The sequence below is a fragment of the Carcharodon carcharias genome, chromosome 13, assembly GCF_017639515.1.
Source record: "Carcharodon carcharias isolate sCarCar2 chromosome 13, sCarCar2.pri, whole genome shotgun sequence".
In the NCBI taxonomy this organism is placed as follows: Eukaryota; Metazoa; Chordata; class Chondrichthyes; order Lamniformes; family Lamnidae; genus Carcharodon; species Carcharodon carcharias.
The window spans coordinates 119858677-119877909 of NC_054479.1; the positions used below are offsets into that span (position 1 = coordinate 119858677).

Genomic DNA, 19233 nt, shown 5'->3' on the forward strand with positions numbered 1-19233 from the left:
AAAATCAAGGGACATGGGAATTGGGTAGGAAAGTGGAGCGGACGTAAAAGTTTAGCCATGATCTTACTGAATCGCAGAGCAGGTTTGAGTGGCTTACTCTGTGCTTATGTATTATGTTAAGGGAAGGCAATAACAACTTAATTCCATAGAAAATTATATGATTTTCAAGAGAGAGAGGAAAAGAGATAGTGAAGGGTAGGGTGGAAGATGGTCAGATAGGGTCAAAATCAATGGAAAAGGGATGTCTTTTCATTTTACAAATAATTTTTTACATTCCAGAAAAACAGGGCATAGTTCTTCATGTGGCGTGCTTCATGTGGCGTGCAGATAATGGAGCGTGATTTAAAGGAGTGCCTTAGTATAACTTAAGCATAACAAGTATGAAGTGTCCCAAATAGAATCTTACTCTGAACTGTAGTATATATCCTGGTGCTACAATAAGTTCCCGTGAAGCCAGGAAATTGTGTGTCTTATCTTTCTTCTTATTAGGCCAATAGAGATGGAATGAAGGATTACCGCAGAAGCCTGCTGTACGAACAGCATTAGGGTAGAAAATCCAGTTTTCATCATGGTTAACACCTTCTGTAGGGGGAAAAAAGTTCTTTAGGAACAGAATAATAAAGCTGCTATCTCTGTTTTAAAGTTTAATAGCACAAATATGCACCAATTATATGATCAAGGCTCAGTCTAAGTTTCTCTGTCAGCACAAAGGAAGCCCACAGTGCAGTGAGTTGGCAGCCTGCTAATTTGCAGTTTAGTTCACTTGAATAATTATTCATAGCTGTCTGTTCAACTTTGGTATTTTGCAGGGAGCAAGCCTGATGGGAATGTGAAAATGCTTCTCAAATTTAAAGGGAAACTGGATACTGAAAGGTAAGTGCCTACATAGGGGGAATGGATATTGTTTTATCTCTTATAAAGCATCAAGATACATTTTAAATCTTTGTCAACCATCGTTGAGGTTAGGCGGGTGGAAAAGTGGCAGGCAGAATGTGAAGGCACAAAAATGTCTTTTTGAACAAGAATCAGAGTGATGCAACAACATAAGCAATACCTAAGTGGATAATACGGCTATCAGGATAACTACGAGACTTGGAATATGATGCAGAGAATGTTCATTTTAAGAAATCAGGCAAGGATGGTCCAAGAGTGAATGCTACAACTTGTTCCACATTTACTTTGCTCACCCATGTCAAGCCCTCACATAAACATACAGCTCTTTCATTGCATTTCATGCACATCCATACCTCAAGTAAGCCACACACACACACACACATTCACAATATAAAATACAATTAAAAATCTTGCCAAATTCACATCTTCCAAGGGCATCATACCTAAAGTCACCGTAATAGAACCTAGATGTGTGATGCACTTGCTTATGACACCCAGGTGGGTCAGGCACATGCTGCTTTAATTTCCAATATTTCAAGTCTTTTTTTTCCTTCTACAACAACATGGAATATCAAGGGCATGATTCTGACTTGGAAAAAAGTCTCCCCATTGAAGGATTGGTGGAGAAAGTGCATCTCTGACATAACCAAGAAGCTCTGGTGGGATCTGAGGATGCACACTCTTGGCTACAGCCTGCTTGGGCCACGAGACCTCAGGTGGAAGTGGACTTGCCTTTGCGTATTCCTATGGAACATCCCCACCACCCCTCCGTCCTCCAGCTCGCTGAGGGAAACAGGAGTTCCCAGGGAAATTATTAATTTTCAAGTTTTGGGTGGTGAACCTCCTTGTAATGATAGATGTGGTGAAAGAGAAGAAACAAGAGTGTCTAAGCTGACTAAATAACAGGGTTAGATTGACAAAAGAAAATTCAACATATCACAACCATTTCCAGAACAAGTCAACACACCTTTAGGAAAAATCTTGGTGAAATGTTTTTAACTAACAAAGTGATTGCCCCAGACAATTAAGGATAGGGAAATCCTGCCCTCAGCTGCAAAATGTTTGAGCCTGTAAAGAGCTTGGATGACAGCAGTGATCGCCCACTGGAAACATCTGTACTCTGTAATGTCAGTGCTGAGGAGATATAAAGGCTAATTCTGGGATTTTCCAACCATCCTGTACTTGATCACATATGTGACTGGCACTGGGGACGACAAAACTTTCCTGTACAGTTCTTATCATCTATCAAGTCATAACCAAACACTTCCATTCACAATTCTTAACTGTCATCAGCGCCATTCACCAATCTAATGTTTCCATCTTACCATCATCAAATGAATCCATTAGTTGACTTGGGTTGATCTCAGATCCTCCAATCAGGATGTTGTCCAGTGCCCATTGAGCACGGTCTCTGCTTGCTACCATCCGGCCTTTCAGAACAACAAAGGGCTGCCACCATCGCAGGCGAGTTGTGTTGGTGTGAGCCTCCTCTGGAAGGAGGACATAATCTTGGCGCACAGAAATATATTTCTGGTAATCCATTTCATGCAGTAGGTTCCAGGTGATTCCTACAGTCATGAGAAATTAGTTAGTAACAGAATTTATTATTTCAACAGAAATGTAATGGAAAGGTTTTTCTCAAAGTTCACTCTGGCAAAAGTTGTAAACAATGGTGACTATGGTTGGAATATTTATGCAGAATTTTGCAGCACAGGAACAAACTATTTGGCCCAATGAGTCTATACTGATCAAAAACAGAATTACCTGGAAAAACTCAGCAGGTCAGGCAGCATCGGCGGAGAAGAAAAGAGTTGACGTTTCGAGTCCTCATAACCCTTCAACAGAACTAGGTGAATCCAAGGAGAGGGGTGAAATATAAGCTGGTTTATGGCGTGTGTGTGGGGGGTGGTGGGGGGAGAAGTGGAGGGGGGTGGGGTGGTTGTAGGGACAAGCAAGCAGTGATAGGAGCAGATCATCAAAAGATGTCAGACAAAAGAACAAAAGAACACAGAGGTGTTGAAGTTGGTGATATTATCTAAACGAATGTGCTAATTAAGAATGGATGGCAGGGCACTCAAGGTATAGCTCTAGTGGGGGTGGGGGGAGCATAAAATATTTAAAAATAATAGAAATAGGTGGGAAAAGAAAAATCTATATAAATTATTGGAAAAAACAAAAGGAAGAGGGAAGAAACAAAAAGGGGGTGGGGATGGAGGAGGGAGTTCAAGACCTAAAGTTGTTGAATTCAATATTCAGTCCGGAAGGCTGTAAAGTGCCTATTCGGAAGATGAGGTGCTGTTACTCCAGTTTGCATTGGGCTTCACTGGAACAATGCAGCAAGCCAAGGACAGACATGTGGGCAAGAGAGCAGGGTGGAGTGTTAAAATGGCAAGCAACAGGGAGGTTGGGTCATTCTTGCGGACAGACCGCAGGTGTTCTGCAAAGCGGTCGCTCAGTTTACGTTTGGTCTCTCCAATGTAGAGGAGACCGCATTGGGAGCAACGAATACAGTAGACTAAGTTGGGGGAAATGCAAATGAAATGCTGCTTCACTTGAAAGGAGTGTTTGGGCCCTTGGATGGTGAGGAGAGAGGAAGTGAAGCGGCAGGTGTTACATCTTTTGCGTGGCATGGGGAGGTGCCATAGGTGGGGGTTGAGGAGTAGGGGGTGATGGAGGAGTGGACCAGGGTGTCCCGGCGGGAACGATCCCTACGGAATGACGACAGGGGGGTGAAGGGAAGATGTGTTTGGTGGTGGCATCATGCTGGAGTTGGCGGAAATGGCGGAGGATGATCCTTTGAATGCGGAGGCTGGTGGGGTGATAAGTGAGGACAAGGGGGACCCTATCATGTTTCTGGGAGGGAGGAGAAGGCGTGAGGGCGGATGCGCGGGAGATGGGCCGGACACGGTTGAGGGCCCTGTCAACGACCGTGGGTGGAAAACCTCGGTTTAGGAAGAAGGAGGACATGTCAGAGGAACTGTTTTTGAAGATAGCATCATCGGAACAGATGGGACGGAGACGAAGGAACTGAGAGAATGGGATGGAGTCCTTACAGGAAGCGGTGTGTGAGGAGCTGTAGTCGAGGTAGCTGTGGGAGTCGGTAGGCTTGTAATGGATATTGGTGGACAGACTATCACCAGAAATTGAGACTGAGAGGTCAAGGAAGGGAAGGGAAGTGTCAGAGATGGACCACGTGAAAATGATGGATTTCAGCTGAAATTCCACCCCTCATGTTTCGAACCCTCCCAGGATTACAGATATCTCCGGGACATAAAACGTTTCTCGGACTGCTGTTCCTGTCACATTCTGAGATCCACACCCAGTGCCATGCGCCACCATATGAATACACTCGACCTCTCCCTCCAGCAGCACCGCCGTACCCTTTTTCAAAGCTGTGCGTGCCCCCAGTTTCATTTTATTCTTCATCTCATCCGACGCCTCAACAAGAAACTTTTTCTCTTTTGCTCAAGTGCTAAGGAACGCAAGCTCCAACAACTCTTCGACACCAACACCCATCTAGGACCCTCCACCCCTGCCTGTCCCTCCGTCCCCACCCCATCTTCCAATCCTAGCCTTCCCTTCCCTTTCTTGATCTCTCTGTCTCAATCTCTGGTGATAGACTGTCCACCAATATCCATTACAAGCCTACCGACTCCCACAGCTACCTCGACTACAGCTCCTCACACACCGCTTCCTGTAAGGACTCCATCCCATTCTCTCAGTTCCTTCGTCTCCGTCCCATCTGTTCCGATGATGCTATCTTCAAAAACAGTTCCTCTGACATGTCCTCCTTCTTCCTAAACCGAGGTTTTCCACCCACGGTCGTTGACAGGGCCCTCAACCGTGTCCGGCCCATCTCCCGCGCATCCGCCCTCACACCTTCTCCTCCCTCCCAGAAACATGATAGGGTCCCCCTTGTCCTCACTTATCACCCCACCAGCCTCCGCATTCAAAGGATCATCCTCCGCCATTTCCGCCAACTCCAGCATGATGCCACCACCAAACACATCTTCCCTTCACCTCCCGTCGTCATTCCGTAGGGATCGTTCCCTCCGGGACACCCTGGTCCACTCCTCCATCACCCCCTATTCCTCAACCCCCACCTATGGCACCTCCCCATGCCCACGCAAAAGATGTAACACCTGCTCCCTCACTTCCTCTCTCCTCCATCCAAGGGCCCAAACGCTCCTTTCAAGTGAAGCAGCATTTCATTTGCATTTCCCCCAACTTAGTCTACTGTATTCGTTGCTCCCAATGTGGTCTCCTCTACATTGGAGAGACCAAATGTAAACTGGGCGAACGCTTTGCAGAACACCTGCGGTCTGTCCGCAAAAATGACCCAAACCTCCCTGTTGCTTGCCATTTTAACACTCCAACCTGCTCTCTTGCCCACATGTCTGTCCTTGGCTTGCTGCATTGTTCCAGTGAAGCCCAACGCAAACTGGAGGAACAGCACCTCATCTTCCGACTAGGCACTTTACAGCCTTCCAGACTGAATATTGAATTCAACAACTTTAGGTCTTGAACTCCCTCCTCCATCCCCACCCCCTTCCTGTTTCTTCCCCCTTCCTTTTGTTTTTTTCCAATAATTTATATAGATTTTTCTTTTCCCACCTATTTCTATTATTTTTAAATATTTTATGCTCCCCCCACCCCCACTAGAGCTATACCTTGAGTGCCTTACCATCCATTCTTAATTAGCACATTCGTTGAGATAATATCACCAACTTCAACACCTCTGTGTTCTTTTGTTCTTTTGTCTGTGACATCTTTTGACGATCTGCTCCTATCACTGCTTGCTTGTCCCTACAACCACACCACCCCCCTCCACTTCTCTCCCCCCCACACCCCCACACACCTTAAACCAGCTTACATTTCACCTCTCTCCTTGGATTCACCTAGTTCTGTTGAAGGGTTATGAGGACTCGAAACATCAACTCTTTTCTTCTCCGCCGACGCTGCCAGACTTGGTGAGTTTTTCCAGGTAATTCTGTTTTTGTTTTGGATTTCCAGCATCCGCAGTTTTTTGTTTTTATTTTTGTTTTTATCTTTTTGTTTTTATATTTGAGTCTATACTGATGTTTACGCTCCACATGAACCTCATCTCATCTTACTCCATTTCACCCTATCAGCAAACCTTTCTATTCCTTCTTCCTGTACTTATCCAAAGCAAGGATATGAGTTGAGTCTCTGTAAATTCAGATGGATTTTGGCAGTCGCAAAACACTAGTTCCTAGTGTGTTCACGTGCTTCAGAAAAATGCTGCCAAATTGACAGTATTCAGTAATTCTGTGAGAAACCCAGCAGTGATGTCTGAAGAAAATAACTGTTCCTTTAAGGAAGAGGGATTAGGGTTAAGATTGGGAACAATTCAGGGAAGACATTGCGAGATGTTGAGACTGAAATTAACGGTGACACATTTAAATCTGAGATCAATTCATATTTTCATTATCAAAATTGAGATATGTACACTGGGGTGTTTAAAAGTCATCTCCAACTGTTACAAGCTCCTCAATGTGTAGTCACAGTTTTATAGTCTTTAGAGTTAGAATTTTCTCAGAGTAAAGGCCCAGCATTTAGGTTGCTGATTGAACCTTTTCAGGACTTTTATAATTAATTAGAATACAATATTTCCTATTTGTCTTAAATAAAACGATATTCCAGAACACTAAAATTGAATATTATGGAACATAATGAAAAGAGAGTACAAAGTACAGGCCAGGGGTGGCAATGTAAAGTGGGGAGAAGGCAGAAGGGAAGGAATTGTCTCTATCCAGAATCGCAGCTATTAGCTACAGGAAATTACTGAGTTACCACATTCGGTGGTCAACATCTCTCTGTCTCTCCTTCTGGTCTGCTCGTCTTGTCAAATAGTCTGATTCAAATTTTATTTGACACAGTTAAGAGGCAGCTAATTAGAGAGTTATAAAAATAGAGAAAAAGCCTCACCTCCATCAGTGGAGTAGTCCAACAAAACCCCTTCCTTCCTGCATGTAGGCTGATGGCATGTGGTCATATTGTTCTCACTGCCTATTCTGGCCCAATATTGCACAAATCTGGGTATAAAAGATCAACATTAATGTTGTATACCTGAAATTGTAAAGGAGTCAATAATATACTTTTAAATAGCAGTCTGCCAATCCAGCTCTTAAGATATTAATTTCTCACAATCAGAGTGTTACACCTAGAACAGCTTATCAGAATATCATGTTGACTTTTCAGAAACTCTCAACCCATTTGTGGTTTTGTGTGTCAGGTCCTGGAAGTTTTAGACATGATGTAAGTGCAAAAGAGCAGGAGGGCTCTACTGCCACTGATCTAGAATCACATTTTGCTTGTAACACCCACTCCAGACCTTGCAAGAGAACATGGGGTCAGAGTCATCCAATTTACATATTTTAGTTAGGTTCTGTGACAATGAGGATGTCCCTGGAAGTAGTGCAAATTGCACCATCAAATAACTGCGAGAAGGTGCTGGACTCCCCATGTAAAGGTGTAGCTATACCAGTGATTGGATCCATTTGTAAGAGGAGATGATTAAAAGAAACTGCCAGAGTCAGTTCTTGGATCTTCTAGTCTACAATACCACCTTGGTGTGCCCAACTTCTGTGTGAGAAACTACCTCATTCCCTTGTCAGATTTTCAAGTAAATTTTCTGCCCAAGTGATTATTTCTTCTTGATTGCAGCGTAGGGAGGAGACTGGAGCTTTAGGAATTCTAGTGAGAGAAGCAATCTCACCAGCCTTTCCTTCCTGTCATGGCATGGGTCACATATGGGGCAGATGAAAGCCCCATTCCTTCCAGGGCCCATCGGAAACTTTTGCTGATCTTTCTTTTGGGCAAAAATTTGACCTTTCTGGGTCCTGCCCAAATTTCTGCCCAGCGGGCTTCTCAAAGCTAATTTATCTCCCCCACTTTCTGCCTCAGTCCCCAGTGAAACTCAGGGCCAATCAGTTCATAGCAGATGTGTGGTGTCTCTAAACAGGTGCTTCTCCTTAGGTTGAGCTTGATGAACTCCCTCTTCTCTTTGGCCATTCTTTAATTTTCAACTGTTAAATAGTTTGACTTATTTTGAGCTCATCAAGGCAAATGAAGTTGTTGCTGAGAATTCAAACACTTTGGGCAGGATTTTACACATCGGCGAGCGGGGGTGGGGCCTGCTTGCCGACGTGTAAAATGACACGCAGTGACATCAGGGGGAACTCCCAACATCACCATGCCCCATTTAAATTTTCAGGAAGGTAGGAGTGCAGCAAAATCAGCTGCGCACCCACCAACCTGTCAATGGCAAATTGAGGTCATTGACAAGGTCAATTAAGTAATTAAAGGACCTGCCCATGCAACCTTAAGGTTGGCAGACAGGTCAGGAGCTCTGACAGGAACAAAAAAAAACATGAAACCTCATCCATGGGCGGAATGAGGTTTCATGTCAGCTTTAAAAAATTTTAATAAAGGTTTTGTAAAAATTATGGACATGTCCCAACTCATATGACATTGTCACATGAGGGGACATGTTAGGGAAATTTTATTTTTCTATTTTTATCATTTTTACATTTACAGCCGATCTCCCTGAGGCTGCACTTAGCCTCAGGGAGATGAGTGCACTCTTTCGTGCGCGTGCGCGAAAGAGCGCACTCTCAATTTTGGGATTCCCCCTGCCGTACAGGGAACGCATAGCGCTTCCGTGCGGACTTCACGCTGGGCGGGCCTTAATCGGCCAGCCCACGTAAAATGGCGGGTCATCAATCAGAAACGTGCCTGTACATGCCCGCCCTTCAACTCCCCCCCCGATGGGGTGAAAATTCAGCCCTTTGTATTTCAGATACCCAGGGGTAGGTTTCCACTATCTGTGCTTAGGCATTAGTAATCATCTGAATAGAAAGCATAAGAGAAATGGGCAAGCCCAATTATCAGCCTTCCTCACTTGATTCTCCACCGAGTACTCAGCTCGGGTGATTATTTATGCCGGTCACAGGAGAGGAAAACCATCATGTATTCCCAGATCAGGAACAATAAATACAGATGGAGAAGAGAGCTCCTTTTAATCTCTAATGTGTGACGTGAACTATCTATTACAGCACTGTGACATTTTTCCATTTCTCAAATGAACAATTTTGTGACCTCTTGAAACAATATTGCTGGTTAAATGCCAGTTTGTATCAAATTAGGGCCAGTTTTGTGCTCCCATAGGTGAAAGTCAATGTCCAACTGATTGAACCAAAGAACTTATTAACACCTTGTTTTTCCAACTTGACCAACACTAAAGAAGGCTTGACATAGAACTGCATAAAACTTACTTTGTACCCCGAAGATCAAGGTCTGCCGTTATTGCCTGCCTCATGCCTGCTCCACTGAAATAGAGGGGCAAATCTTCTGCGAGGACACCACAATCTGTGCAAGCCTTTCCACCTTCCAGAGAAATCCATAAGTCTGATTTCATGGCATCAGTCTCAAAACGTTCCTTCAATGAAGTCTGTAATACATTAGACAACCAATCATTAAATGGGTCAAAGGAAATGCAATTTGCCCATCTTCAACTCTGGCGAGTATCCAACTAAGTAAAAAAAAAGTTTAAACTGGTTTTCTTTCTCTTCTACTTTCCCTTTCTCTAGATTGCATGGGCTATATAGCACTATGAGCTATGAGAGGTGAATTTATCTCAGGCTTTAATCAGCCGATGCTGCTTGTAACCGACTGATAGGAACTACGTGACAGCAGTTAATGTTAACTTCCCCCCTCTTTGGAAATGTCCTGTCTCTGCTTGGCATCTCCCCACAATCATATGGCTGAGATTGTGTTGTGAGTGGTGAATGGTGGCCCAGTTGGTACTACTGATAGAGTTGATCCGCAGACACTCCTTAGGTGGAAACTTTAAAGTTTATTTACAAGGTACTCAGCAGACCAATTGTCCATGGTTGGATCAAAAGGATCAATTCTTTTGAATTGCAGCATTTTGAGAGGGAATTACTTCGCTGGTTCAAACTGAACTTCTGCTTACAATTATTAGTCAGGGTACAGTGCTGATTTCTTTTCACTTGATTTCTTCTGTTAAACTTGTTTTATCCTCATGCCTAGCTTGCTGTGAGTGGTGGCTGAGTTGGCACTATTGATAGAGTTGATCCGCAGACACTTCTTAGGTGGAAACTTTAAGTTTATTTACAAGGTATTCAGCAGCAACCACATACGTGCTTTCAGCTCAAACTCTCTCTACATAAATAACTACTAACTACTGAGGTAGCCTGTGCTACCCTCCTATTGGGTACTAAAGATCATGTGGTCTTCCTTAACAAGCATTTTTCTTAAAGGTATATTACGCACTAAATAAAACCATAATTACCACAAATTAGTAGTCTACTGTGAAGGACTCAAGGAAATAAACCTTTGTTGAACTACTCACATTGCAAAATACTGGAGCACTGGAGCTCCATGTTCCACCATTATACTGTCTCTCTTCTAATTACAGCTTTGCCTTCTATTCCTCAAATGTGACTATCTGAAAATTTATTGCGCTGTGTTCCATTATGAATTTGATATTTGTGCACTAAAACCTTATAACAAAAGCCCCAATAAATATATTTTAGGTACAAATAAATATCAAATGCTAAGTAACAAACTGATTGTTTAGCAGTAATTGATGCATAATAACCACAAACTACCAGCATGTCACAACAGATATCATGGTTTATACCCCTCGCCCCACTGGAGACTTGCTAGGTATAGTTCCATGGAGATTGGCAGCACTCCAGTATCTTTACATTCTTCCTTTATGAGTTTTGACAGTTAGCCCCTGGTGGCACTTTGTGTCTACAAGCTCTGTATTGTTCTCTCCCAATGTCCTACACTTTTCAACAGAGGTTATTGGTCAGTGGCCAAGAGTAGGAAGGTTAGCCCATGGATTACTGATGCTAACTTCAAATGCTGCCATGATTGAGATCAGCTACTCAGCAGAGATAAGAAATTTAATCTGTACAGCTTAATACTATATGCCTTTATCCATGATTAATCCTTTATCAATGAATTCATTATGCAAGTTATGTCAAAACATTTTTAGCAGATAATGACTAAATCTTTCACCACATTGTGATGGAGGATTAACATCTAGAAAGGGACATAATTATTGGGGCAAGTGCAAAACTGAGCATCGTTCACTGAAAAAGCAATTGTCCTATATATTCTTTTGCTAACAGCCAAGGAATTTTGTATGTTTAATTTATTGTGAATCTGAATAATAAGAACCACACAGAATGAACTGCATTCATTATTAATAAAATGGAAAATCATGTTTAGTTGGGCTGTGTGAGTGATCATGTTATCTCACTCCACTCTGTTACTCATAACCCCTATAAAATGAAATGCCTATGAATTTTCAAATAAATATTTTGCCCGTCTTTGGATTTTAGGAAATCTCAGATAATCCAATAATACCTTCAGAGGCTGAGTCAAGTAACAATTTGACCCAGTGAAGCTGGGGTCACAGAAGCACTGTTTGTTCAGGCAGTCTCCATGTCCTCCACAATTGTCTGGGCAAGCAGGTCCCACATAGAAATTATCAATCGCCCACTGCATATCTGAATACTTCTGATAGAATCGGAATCTCACAGGACTGGAATAAAATAGCATGTGTTAGTTTTAATTCACTTGGAACCTGCACAAGAGTTCCCATAATCCAGAATGACAATTTTGTGAAAATACAACACATGTACAGGATGCAAATATACTGTATTGACAAGAGCATTGTGCTTTTCCAGTCAAATTGATTGTGTGTTTTCCCTTCTGCATTCTTTCTCAGCTGCACAACTGCTCCAGCAGTTAGGGAAATTAAAACGTACAGCAAGCCCTCCTTTGCTGCTTTCAGGGTCCATTTATTATTGGTTCAGATGGAAGTGGCACGGTTCCATTGCTTAGGGCAATATGGAGTCCGTTTTACTGCCACAGAAGAATGATTCACTCATTCACTTGGCTGAAGAATGATGAAAGGCATCATACAGTGGACAATTTCCAGCACTGCCTCAGGCCAGTGGTGTTAACCTTAATGGAACTGACCACTTCATTGACTTCAAAAGTCTGCATAAAGCTGCTTAACATCATATCCATCCATCGAACACTGGTTAGATTCATGGTGGAACAGTATGTAACTCATACGCATTGAGCAGATGTTGCACATATTTAATGTCCTTCATGGCAACTGAAGACTCATATCAAAGATGGTTCATATTAAACTTCGACTTTTCGTTTTATCATTTATATTTGAGAACTTTGGTTTCAAACAATGCAGTCTAGCCTCCTCCAGCCATATGTTGGTGTTTGATCAAATGTAGAATCAAAGATGCACTGTATGTAAGCTGACCTGCCATTGCACCGTACAAAGGGAGTTCAGACCAACTGTAGTCTTCAGGTTAAGCAGAGCCATTTGGACCTGGGTATGCAGACATAATTCTGCCCCCATTTTAAAGTCTTTTTGCATTTCTATTATAAATTTCTATTTCCACATTTATAGTGGAAACTGTCTACGTAAACATGTCATTCATTCTGTGGTTACACCATTCTGCCAATGGTAGCATTACCGTGCTTCCAGTGGAGTGGTGGAGGATGTAATCACTGCATTATGAATGCGGGAATAGGAATTTATAATGGGAAAACGTTGACAGGAGGTGCAGGTAGATGGAAGTTTTCGAATTTAGTCTTCTGTGACGCTGCACATAGGAGGGACAAAACTAAGTGCAGTTTTTAGGACAGGCAAGGTGAAAAGTTAGTTTTTTAATTGGAAGATAACTGGACCCAGATTGAGGAGAGAGGGAGAAAGAGAGAGCGAGGGAGAAAGGGAGAGGGATGTGAGGAAGGAAAGGGGAGTAGTGATTCGAGATTGAAGAGGAGGATTGTATAGTAAAAGGTAGAGGACAAGAGAAACGGGTGGAGGGAGCTGTATTTCTGCCACTTGACTCAGATTTTACCTGGGAAGGGGATTGGGGAACTATGCTACCCTTCATTACATTAGTTTGTCTTGTCGTAATAGGGAAGTGGGGAGATCTCCATGACCCCATGCAGGCAGGGATTTTAATTTCTAATTTCAAGTGGGGTGGGTAGGAGACATGGGGTGGAATTTTATTCTGGCAGAATTTTACAGCCCATCAAACAACTCACTGCATTTTAAGGCCCTGCACCACCGCAGTGGGGCTGTAAAATTCTGCCCATGGGCTCTTGTGATCTCCAGGTCCAGATTGACATCTGAGCTAGGCAGAGATTTTCCCTTCTCTCCACTGAACTTGGAATTTCAGGTTTAATGGGGGATTGGTTATGGTGAGCAGATCGAGATGATATTTGCATTTGGGGGCAGTGGTATTGGGTGTGGTTTGAGAAGGTGGGTTGAGGTAACTCTTTCAAGTACAAACCCGTTTCCATCTGTTTCAGATGAAGTTACATTGTTTCATGGTTTGCCATTGTGAGATTTGAATTCTTGATCTTGGGGTTACAAACCCAGTACCATAACCACTTGGCTATTTAGGCCAAGCGTGGGTTGAGGTAATATGGACCTTCAACCATCCAAGCTTAAATGGAAGGGAGCAGGGAGCATTGTGCTGTCAGGTCTGAATTTGAATATTTAATAAAGATAAGAGGATCCATTTGGGAAGAGCTGGAACTGCAGTCAACAGTATTGGCACGCAATAGGAAAGAAATATATCTTTGAAAACTCCAGATTTCTATTGAGTTGTTTGTAAGATCAAAATGTCAAAGAGAAGCAATTGAGTAGGATCACATCACTACAACAACTCTTTACTCACTTGCCCACTAAATTTTCTGGCAGTGGATAAATGGCTCTTTTCCATTCCTTGGCAGGGAAGAATACAGATGGCTGTGTGATATCACCAGAACACTGTGGGTCAGCTGGTAGACACTGTGGCACCAGGTAATGCCAGTTAACTCCAAAGTCTGTGGAATACTGAACATGAACCTGATTCTGAACAACCTTTTCCGTGGTTTTACAGCCCACTGAAATCTAAAAAGAGGAAATAACTTCCATTATCAAGGATCATTGACTTTTTCTACTTATTACTGTGTTTACCATAATCAAAATGACATTTTATTAGTTTGTAAAGTGAAGAATTGGCTTTGGAAAAGACCCAAACCATTGGTGGGCATTGTCATTGCAGAATCAAGTTAATCAATGTGAGATGATGATTTAAATAACAATTGTACCCCTCAACCTGAACTCAAAAGGGCCTCGGGACTCCTCAGCCAAAACTGCCATGGTCAATTCTCCTTCCACAGCATCTGTCCTGATAAAACCATGGGAGAATCCTTTCAGGCCTGAGGCACTCAGCCCAGCCATGCATATGGGAGGAGTTCTGCTCTGCCACACTTGTTTGGACAAAAAGCAAGCCCAAGAAACATTGAATGTTATGTTGTGGGTTGACATGCACTGTTACTCCTAGCAGCCCCAAGGACCTTCCTGGTGCCTGCTTGGTTCCTTCACCATTGCCTCCCATCCTACTCAGTTCCTTTCACCCGACTCAATACCTCTCTCAGGGCTGCTGCCAGTATCACAGTGGTCCAGAATTCATGTTCGCTTCATTGGCAAGCTTCTTGATGATGAGCAGGTGCCCACAGCCTGCCTATCTAATTTCAAACAAGCCTGAGGCCTAATTTTGATGGTGTGTCAGGCCTACCTGTTCCAGTGAGGGGTTTATTTCCTCTATCCAGACTAGTGCTATGTAATGTCTACCCTAATACCCTGAACTATATGTATATAAAGTGAAGCATATGGCCAACAACATCAAGAAAAAGCACTTTAGTTTCTCATACTTTGACAGCCTTATAGCTGTCAGCAATTTCTCATTTATGAGAAACTCTGGTTCACGGCTGTCAACTTCGCTAAGAGTCAGAAGATTGTGTTCAAGCCCCATACCAGGATGCAAGATAGGCCGACAATTCAGCGCAGTACTAAGGGAGTGCAGTAGTGTCAGTGGGATCGTCTTTCAGCTGAGATGTTAAACTGAGTGCCCAGCTCCAGCAATTCAATCAATATACAAGATCTCATGCCACATTTCAAATGTGTTGGCCAACATTTCCCCCTCACTGCTGTTGCATTACCTACACAACAACAGTGACTTCATTTTAAAATTGATTCAAACAGTTTGGGATGTCCTGAGGACATGATAAGGATTTACTTAGCGGCAAAATTTTCCTTCTTCCTATAACATAAGGAAAGAGATGTGTAACATTTTTAAAATGTATAATGATTTTCATCTGTAATGTTTTACACAGAGTTTGCATTTTTAAATGCTCTAAAGTTACTGTTACTGGGAAGTTTGTTTTGTGTTAAAGTTCCCTGTTTAGGTTGTTCTAAGCTGTTTCTGTAATTAGGTTGTTTTTGACCTGCCCTCTGCTCCAATGTATAATTTATAATTTTCAAAATACTTTTAAATGAGGGAAAGGAAACCATTTAAGATTTTATTTCTAAACCCTTTATTGTGGCTGTTTTGATCTTATAACTAAATTTCTCTAAACCCCAGAGCTATTGCTATTTTTCACTGAATGAGGTTGGTTCTTTGTAATTACATCAACCTTTTTGTTTATATAAAGTTCAGCCTTTTCTGAAGGAAAAATGTAGCTCTAAAACCGCAAAGACCATTATTTCAGCAAAATGAGCATTAATGTTTTGATAACAAAGTTGAGAAACAAAACTACAAAGCGCTTTGTCCCTTTTAAACCTAGCGCTGTCAGAACTGTTTCTAACTGTAAAACAGAAGATACCAAATAGTCCATTGTGAGGTTATAACTAAACATCAATATTAATTTGTGTGCATGTCAAGATGCCCAGCCTGTTACAATTCCATATCCATATTGAAACAGCTTCAGCTATCCTTGAAAACGGAGTAAAAAACAGAAACTTAAATGCTGGAAATCTGAAATAAAGAGGTTCCAAACAGATTTGTCAACTTCTGAATGAGAAATGCATGCTAATAGTGGTCATGAGGCTATCATGGGAGGGAAGTGGTGGCGTAGTGGCATTGTCACTGGACGAGCAATCTAGAGACTCAGGATAATGCTCTGGGGATCAGGGTATGAATCCCACCACGGCAGATTAAACAAAATCTACAATTAGAAGTCTAATGATGACCATATAAATTGTCGTAAAAACCCATCTGGTTCACTAAGTACACACATGTCCTACCTGACTGGCCTACATGTAACCCCTTCGTGTGGTTGATTCTTAACTGCCCTCTAAAATAGCCTAGTAAGTGACTCAGTTCTATCAAACTGTTACAAAGCCGAAAAGGAATGAAACCAGATGGTCCACTTGGCATCGACTTAGGCACTAGAAATGACAATGCATATGTCGACCCTGCAAAGGCCCTCCTTATTAACATCTGGGGCTTGCACCAAAATTGAGAGAGCTGTGTCACAGACTGACATAGTCAAACTCACGGAATTATACCTTACAGATAATGGCCCCAACACCACCATCACTATCCCTGGTAAGTCCTATTCCACTGGCAGGACAGACCCAACAGAGGTGACAGCGGCATACTGGAACACAGTCGGGAGGAAGCTGCCCTGAGAGTCCTCAACGTCGACTCTGACCCCCATGAAATCTCATGGCATCAGGTCAAATATGGGCAAGGAAACCTCCTGCTGATTACCTTGTACCACACCACCTCAGATAATGAATCAGTACTCCTCCATATTGAACACCACTTGGAGGAAGAACTGAAGGTGACTAGGGTGCAGAATGTACTCTGGGTGGGGTACTCCAATATCCGTGAGTGGATCAGATGCACCACTACTGACCGAGCTGGCTGAGTCCTAAAGGACATAGCTGCTAGGTTGGGTCTGTGGCAGGTGGTGAGGGAAAAGCACACTTGACCTCATCCTCACCATCTGCCTGCTACGGATGCATTTGTCCATGACAGCATCGGTAGGAGTGACCACCGCAAAGTCCTTGTGGAGATGAAGTCCCATCTTCACACTAAGGATACCTTCCATCGTGTTGTGTGGCACAACCACCATGGATCTAGCAACTCAATACTGGGCATCCATGAGGCACAGTGGGGCAGCAGCAAAATTGTATACAATCTCTAACCACATGGTCCAGCATATCCCCCACTCCACCATTACCACCAAGTCAGAGGATTAACCCTGGTTCAATGAAGAGTGCAGGTGGGCATGCCAGAAAACAGCACCAGGCATACTTAAAAATGAGGTGTCAACCTGGTGAAGCTACAACTCAGGACTACTTGCATGCCAAACAGTGTAAGCAGCATGCAACTGACCAGAGCTAAGTGATCTCACAACCAATGGATCAGATCTAAGTTCTGCAGCCCTGCCACATCCAGTCATGAATGGTGGTGGACAATTAAGCAACTCACTGGAGGAGGAGGCTCCACATATATCCCCATCCTCAGTGATAGGGGAGTCAAGCAGTACAAAACAAAAGGCTGAAGCATTTGTAACTACCTTCAGCTAGAGGTGCCTCCAGAGGTCCCCAGCATCACAGATGCCAATTTTCAGCCAATTCGATTCACTCCACGTGATATCAAGAAATGTCAAGAAGGTGCTGAGTACTATGGGCCCTGACAATATTCCGGCAATAGTACTGAAGACTTGTGCTCCAGAACTTGCTGCGCCCCTAGCCAAGCTGTTTCAATACAGTTGCAACACTGGCATCTACCCGGCAATGTGGAAAATTGCCCAGGTATGTCCTGTACACAAATAGCATGACAAATCCAACCCGGCCAATTACTGCCCCATCAGTCCACTATCCATCATCAGTAAGGTGATGGAAGGGGTCATCAGCAGTGCTATCAAGCGACACTTGCTTAGCAATAACCTGTTCACTGACACTCAGGCTGGGATTTTCCAGGACCCGCTGCAGGCGAGGTGGCGCCCCAGCAAAAGTCCATTGGTTTGCAGCTGGACCAGAAGATGGTGGTGGCAGGCGGGTGCAGAAAATCCCACCTTCGGTTTGGGTTCTACCGGGGCCACTCAGCTACTGACCTCATTACAGCTTTGGTTCAAACATGGACAAAAGAGTTGAATTCCAGAGACGAAGTGAGAGTGATCGTCCTTGACATCAAGACAGCATTTGACCGAGTGTGGCATCAGGGAGCCGTGGCAAAACGGGAGTCAATCAGAATCGGGGGAAAACCCTCTGCTGGTTGGAGTCATATCTAACACAAAGGAAGATGGTTGTGGTTGTTGCAGATCAATCATCTCAGTTCCAGGGCATCACTGCAGGAGTTCCTCGGAGTAGTGCCCTCAGCCCAACTATTTTCAGATGCTTCATCAATGACCTTCCTTCCATCAAAAGGTCAGGTGTGGAGGTTCGCTGATGATTGCACAATATTTGGCACCATTCACGATTCCTCAGATACTGAAGCAGTCCATGTCCAAATGCAGCAAGATCTGGACAATGTCCAGGCTTGGGCTGACAGGTGGCAAGTAATATTTGTGCCACACAAGTGCCAAGCAATGACCAACATTACCATCACTGAATCCCCCACTATCAACATCCTGGGGGGGTTACCATTCACCATCAACTGAATTGGACTAGCCATATAAATACTGTGGCTATAAGAGCAGGTCAGAAGCTAGGAATCCTGCGGCGGGTAGCTCACCTCCTGACTCCCCAAAGCCTGCATCTACAAGGCACAAGTCAGGAGTGTCATGGAATAATCTTCATTTGCCTGAATAAGTGCAGTTCCAACAATACTCAAGAAGCTTGACACCATCCAGGACGCAGCCTGCTTGATTGGCACCCCATCCACAATCATTCACTCCCTCTACCACTGACACGCAGTAGCTGCAGTGTGTACCATCTACAAGATGCACTGCAGGAACTCAGTAAGGCTCTTTTGACAGCACCTTCCAAATCCCCAACTTCTACCATCTAGAAGGACAAGGGCAGCAGATGCAGGAGAACATCACCACCTGACTTTGGAAATATATCGCTGTTCCTTCACTGTTGTTGGGTCAAAATCCTGGAACTCCCTTCCTAATAGCACTGTGAGTGTACTTATTCCACATGGACCGCAGCAGTTCAAGAAGGCAGCTCTCCCCCACCTTCCCCAGGGCAATTAGGGATGGACAATAAATGCTGGCCTTGCCAGCAAAGCCCAGATCCCATGAATGAATAAAAAAACTGACGAAAGGCTGACTTAAAATGCTAACCTCTTCGCTGTCAAGCATTGACTAATTAGTTTTGTTACTTTTTTGTTCTATTCCAGAATGTCCTGTAAACTGAAGGATGATCACAAACATCCCAAAATGCTGGCAATTCAATGACCCTTAGCACTGTGCTGAAGTATCAGACTAGATTAGATTAGCTGAGGAACACAGCTT

General features: G+C 43.4%; 1 protein-coding gene across 1 annotated transcript in view; it reads right to left on the bottom strand.

The window, feature by feature from the left end:
• The window catches only part of reln (reelin), a 373827-nt gene that overhangs the window by 18096 nt on the left and 336498 nt on the right, over nucleotides 1-19233 (bottom strand). The window contains exons 54-59 of the mRNA XM_041202329.1: nucleotides 13674-13888; nucleotides 11320-11497; nucleotides 9192-9367; nucleotides 6844-6950; nucleotides 2220-2462; nucleotides 407-582 (exon numbers count right to left, since the gene is read on the bottom strand). Coding sequence (XP_041058263.1) covers nucleotides 407-582; nucleotides 2220-2462; nucleotides 6844-6950; nucleotides 9192-9367; nucleotides 11320-11497; nucleotides 13674-13888 — 1095 coding nt within the window. The remainder of the gene's footprint in view (nucleotides 1-406; nucleotides 583-2219; nucleotides 2463-6843; nucleotides 6951-9191; nucleotides 9368-11319; nucleotides 11498-13673; nucleotides 13889-19233) is intronic.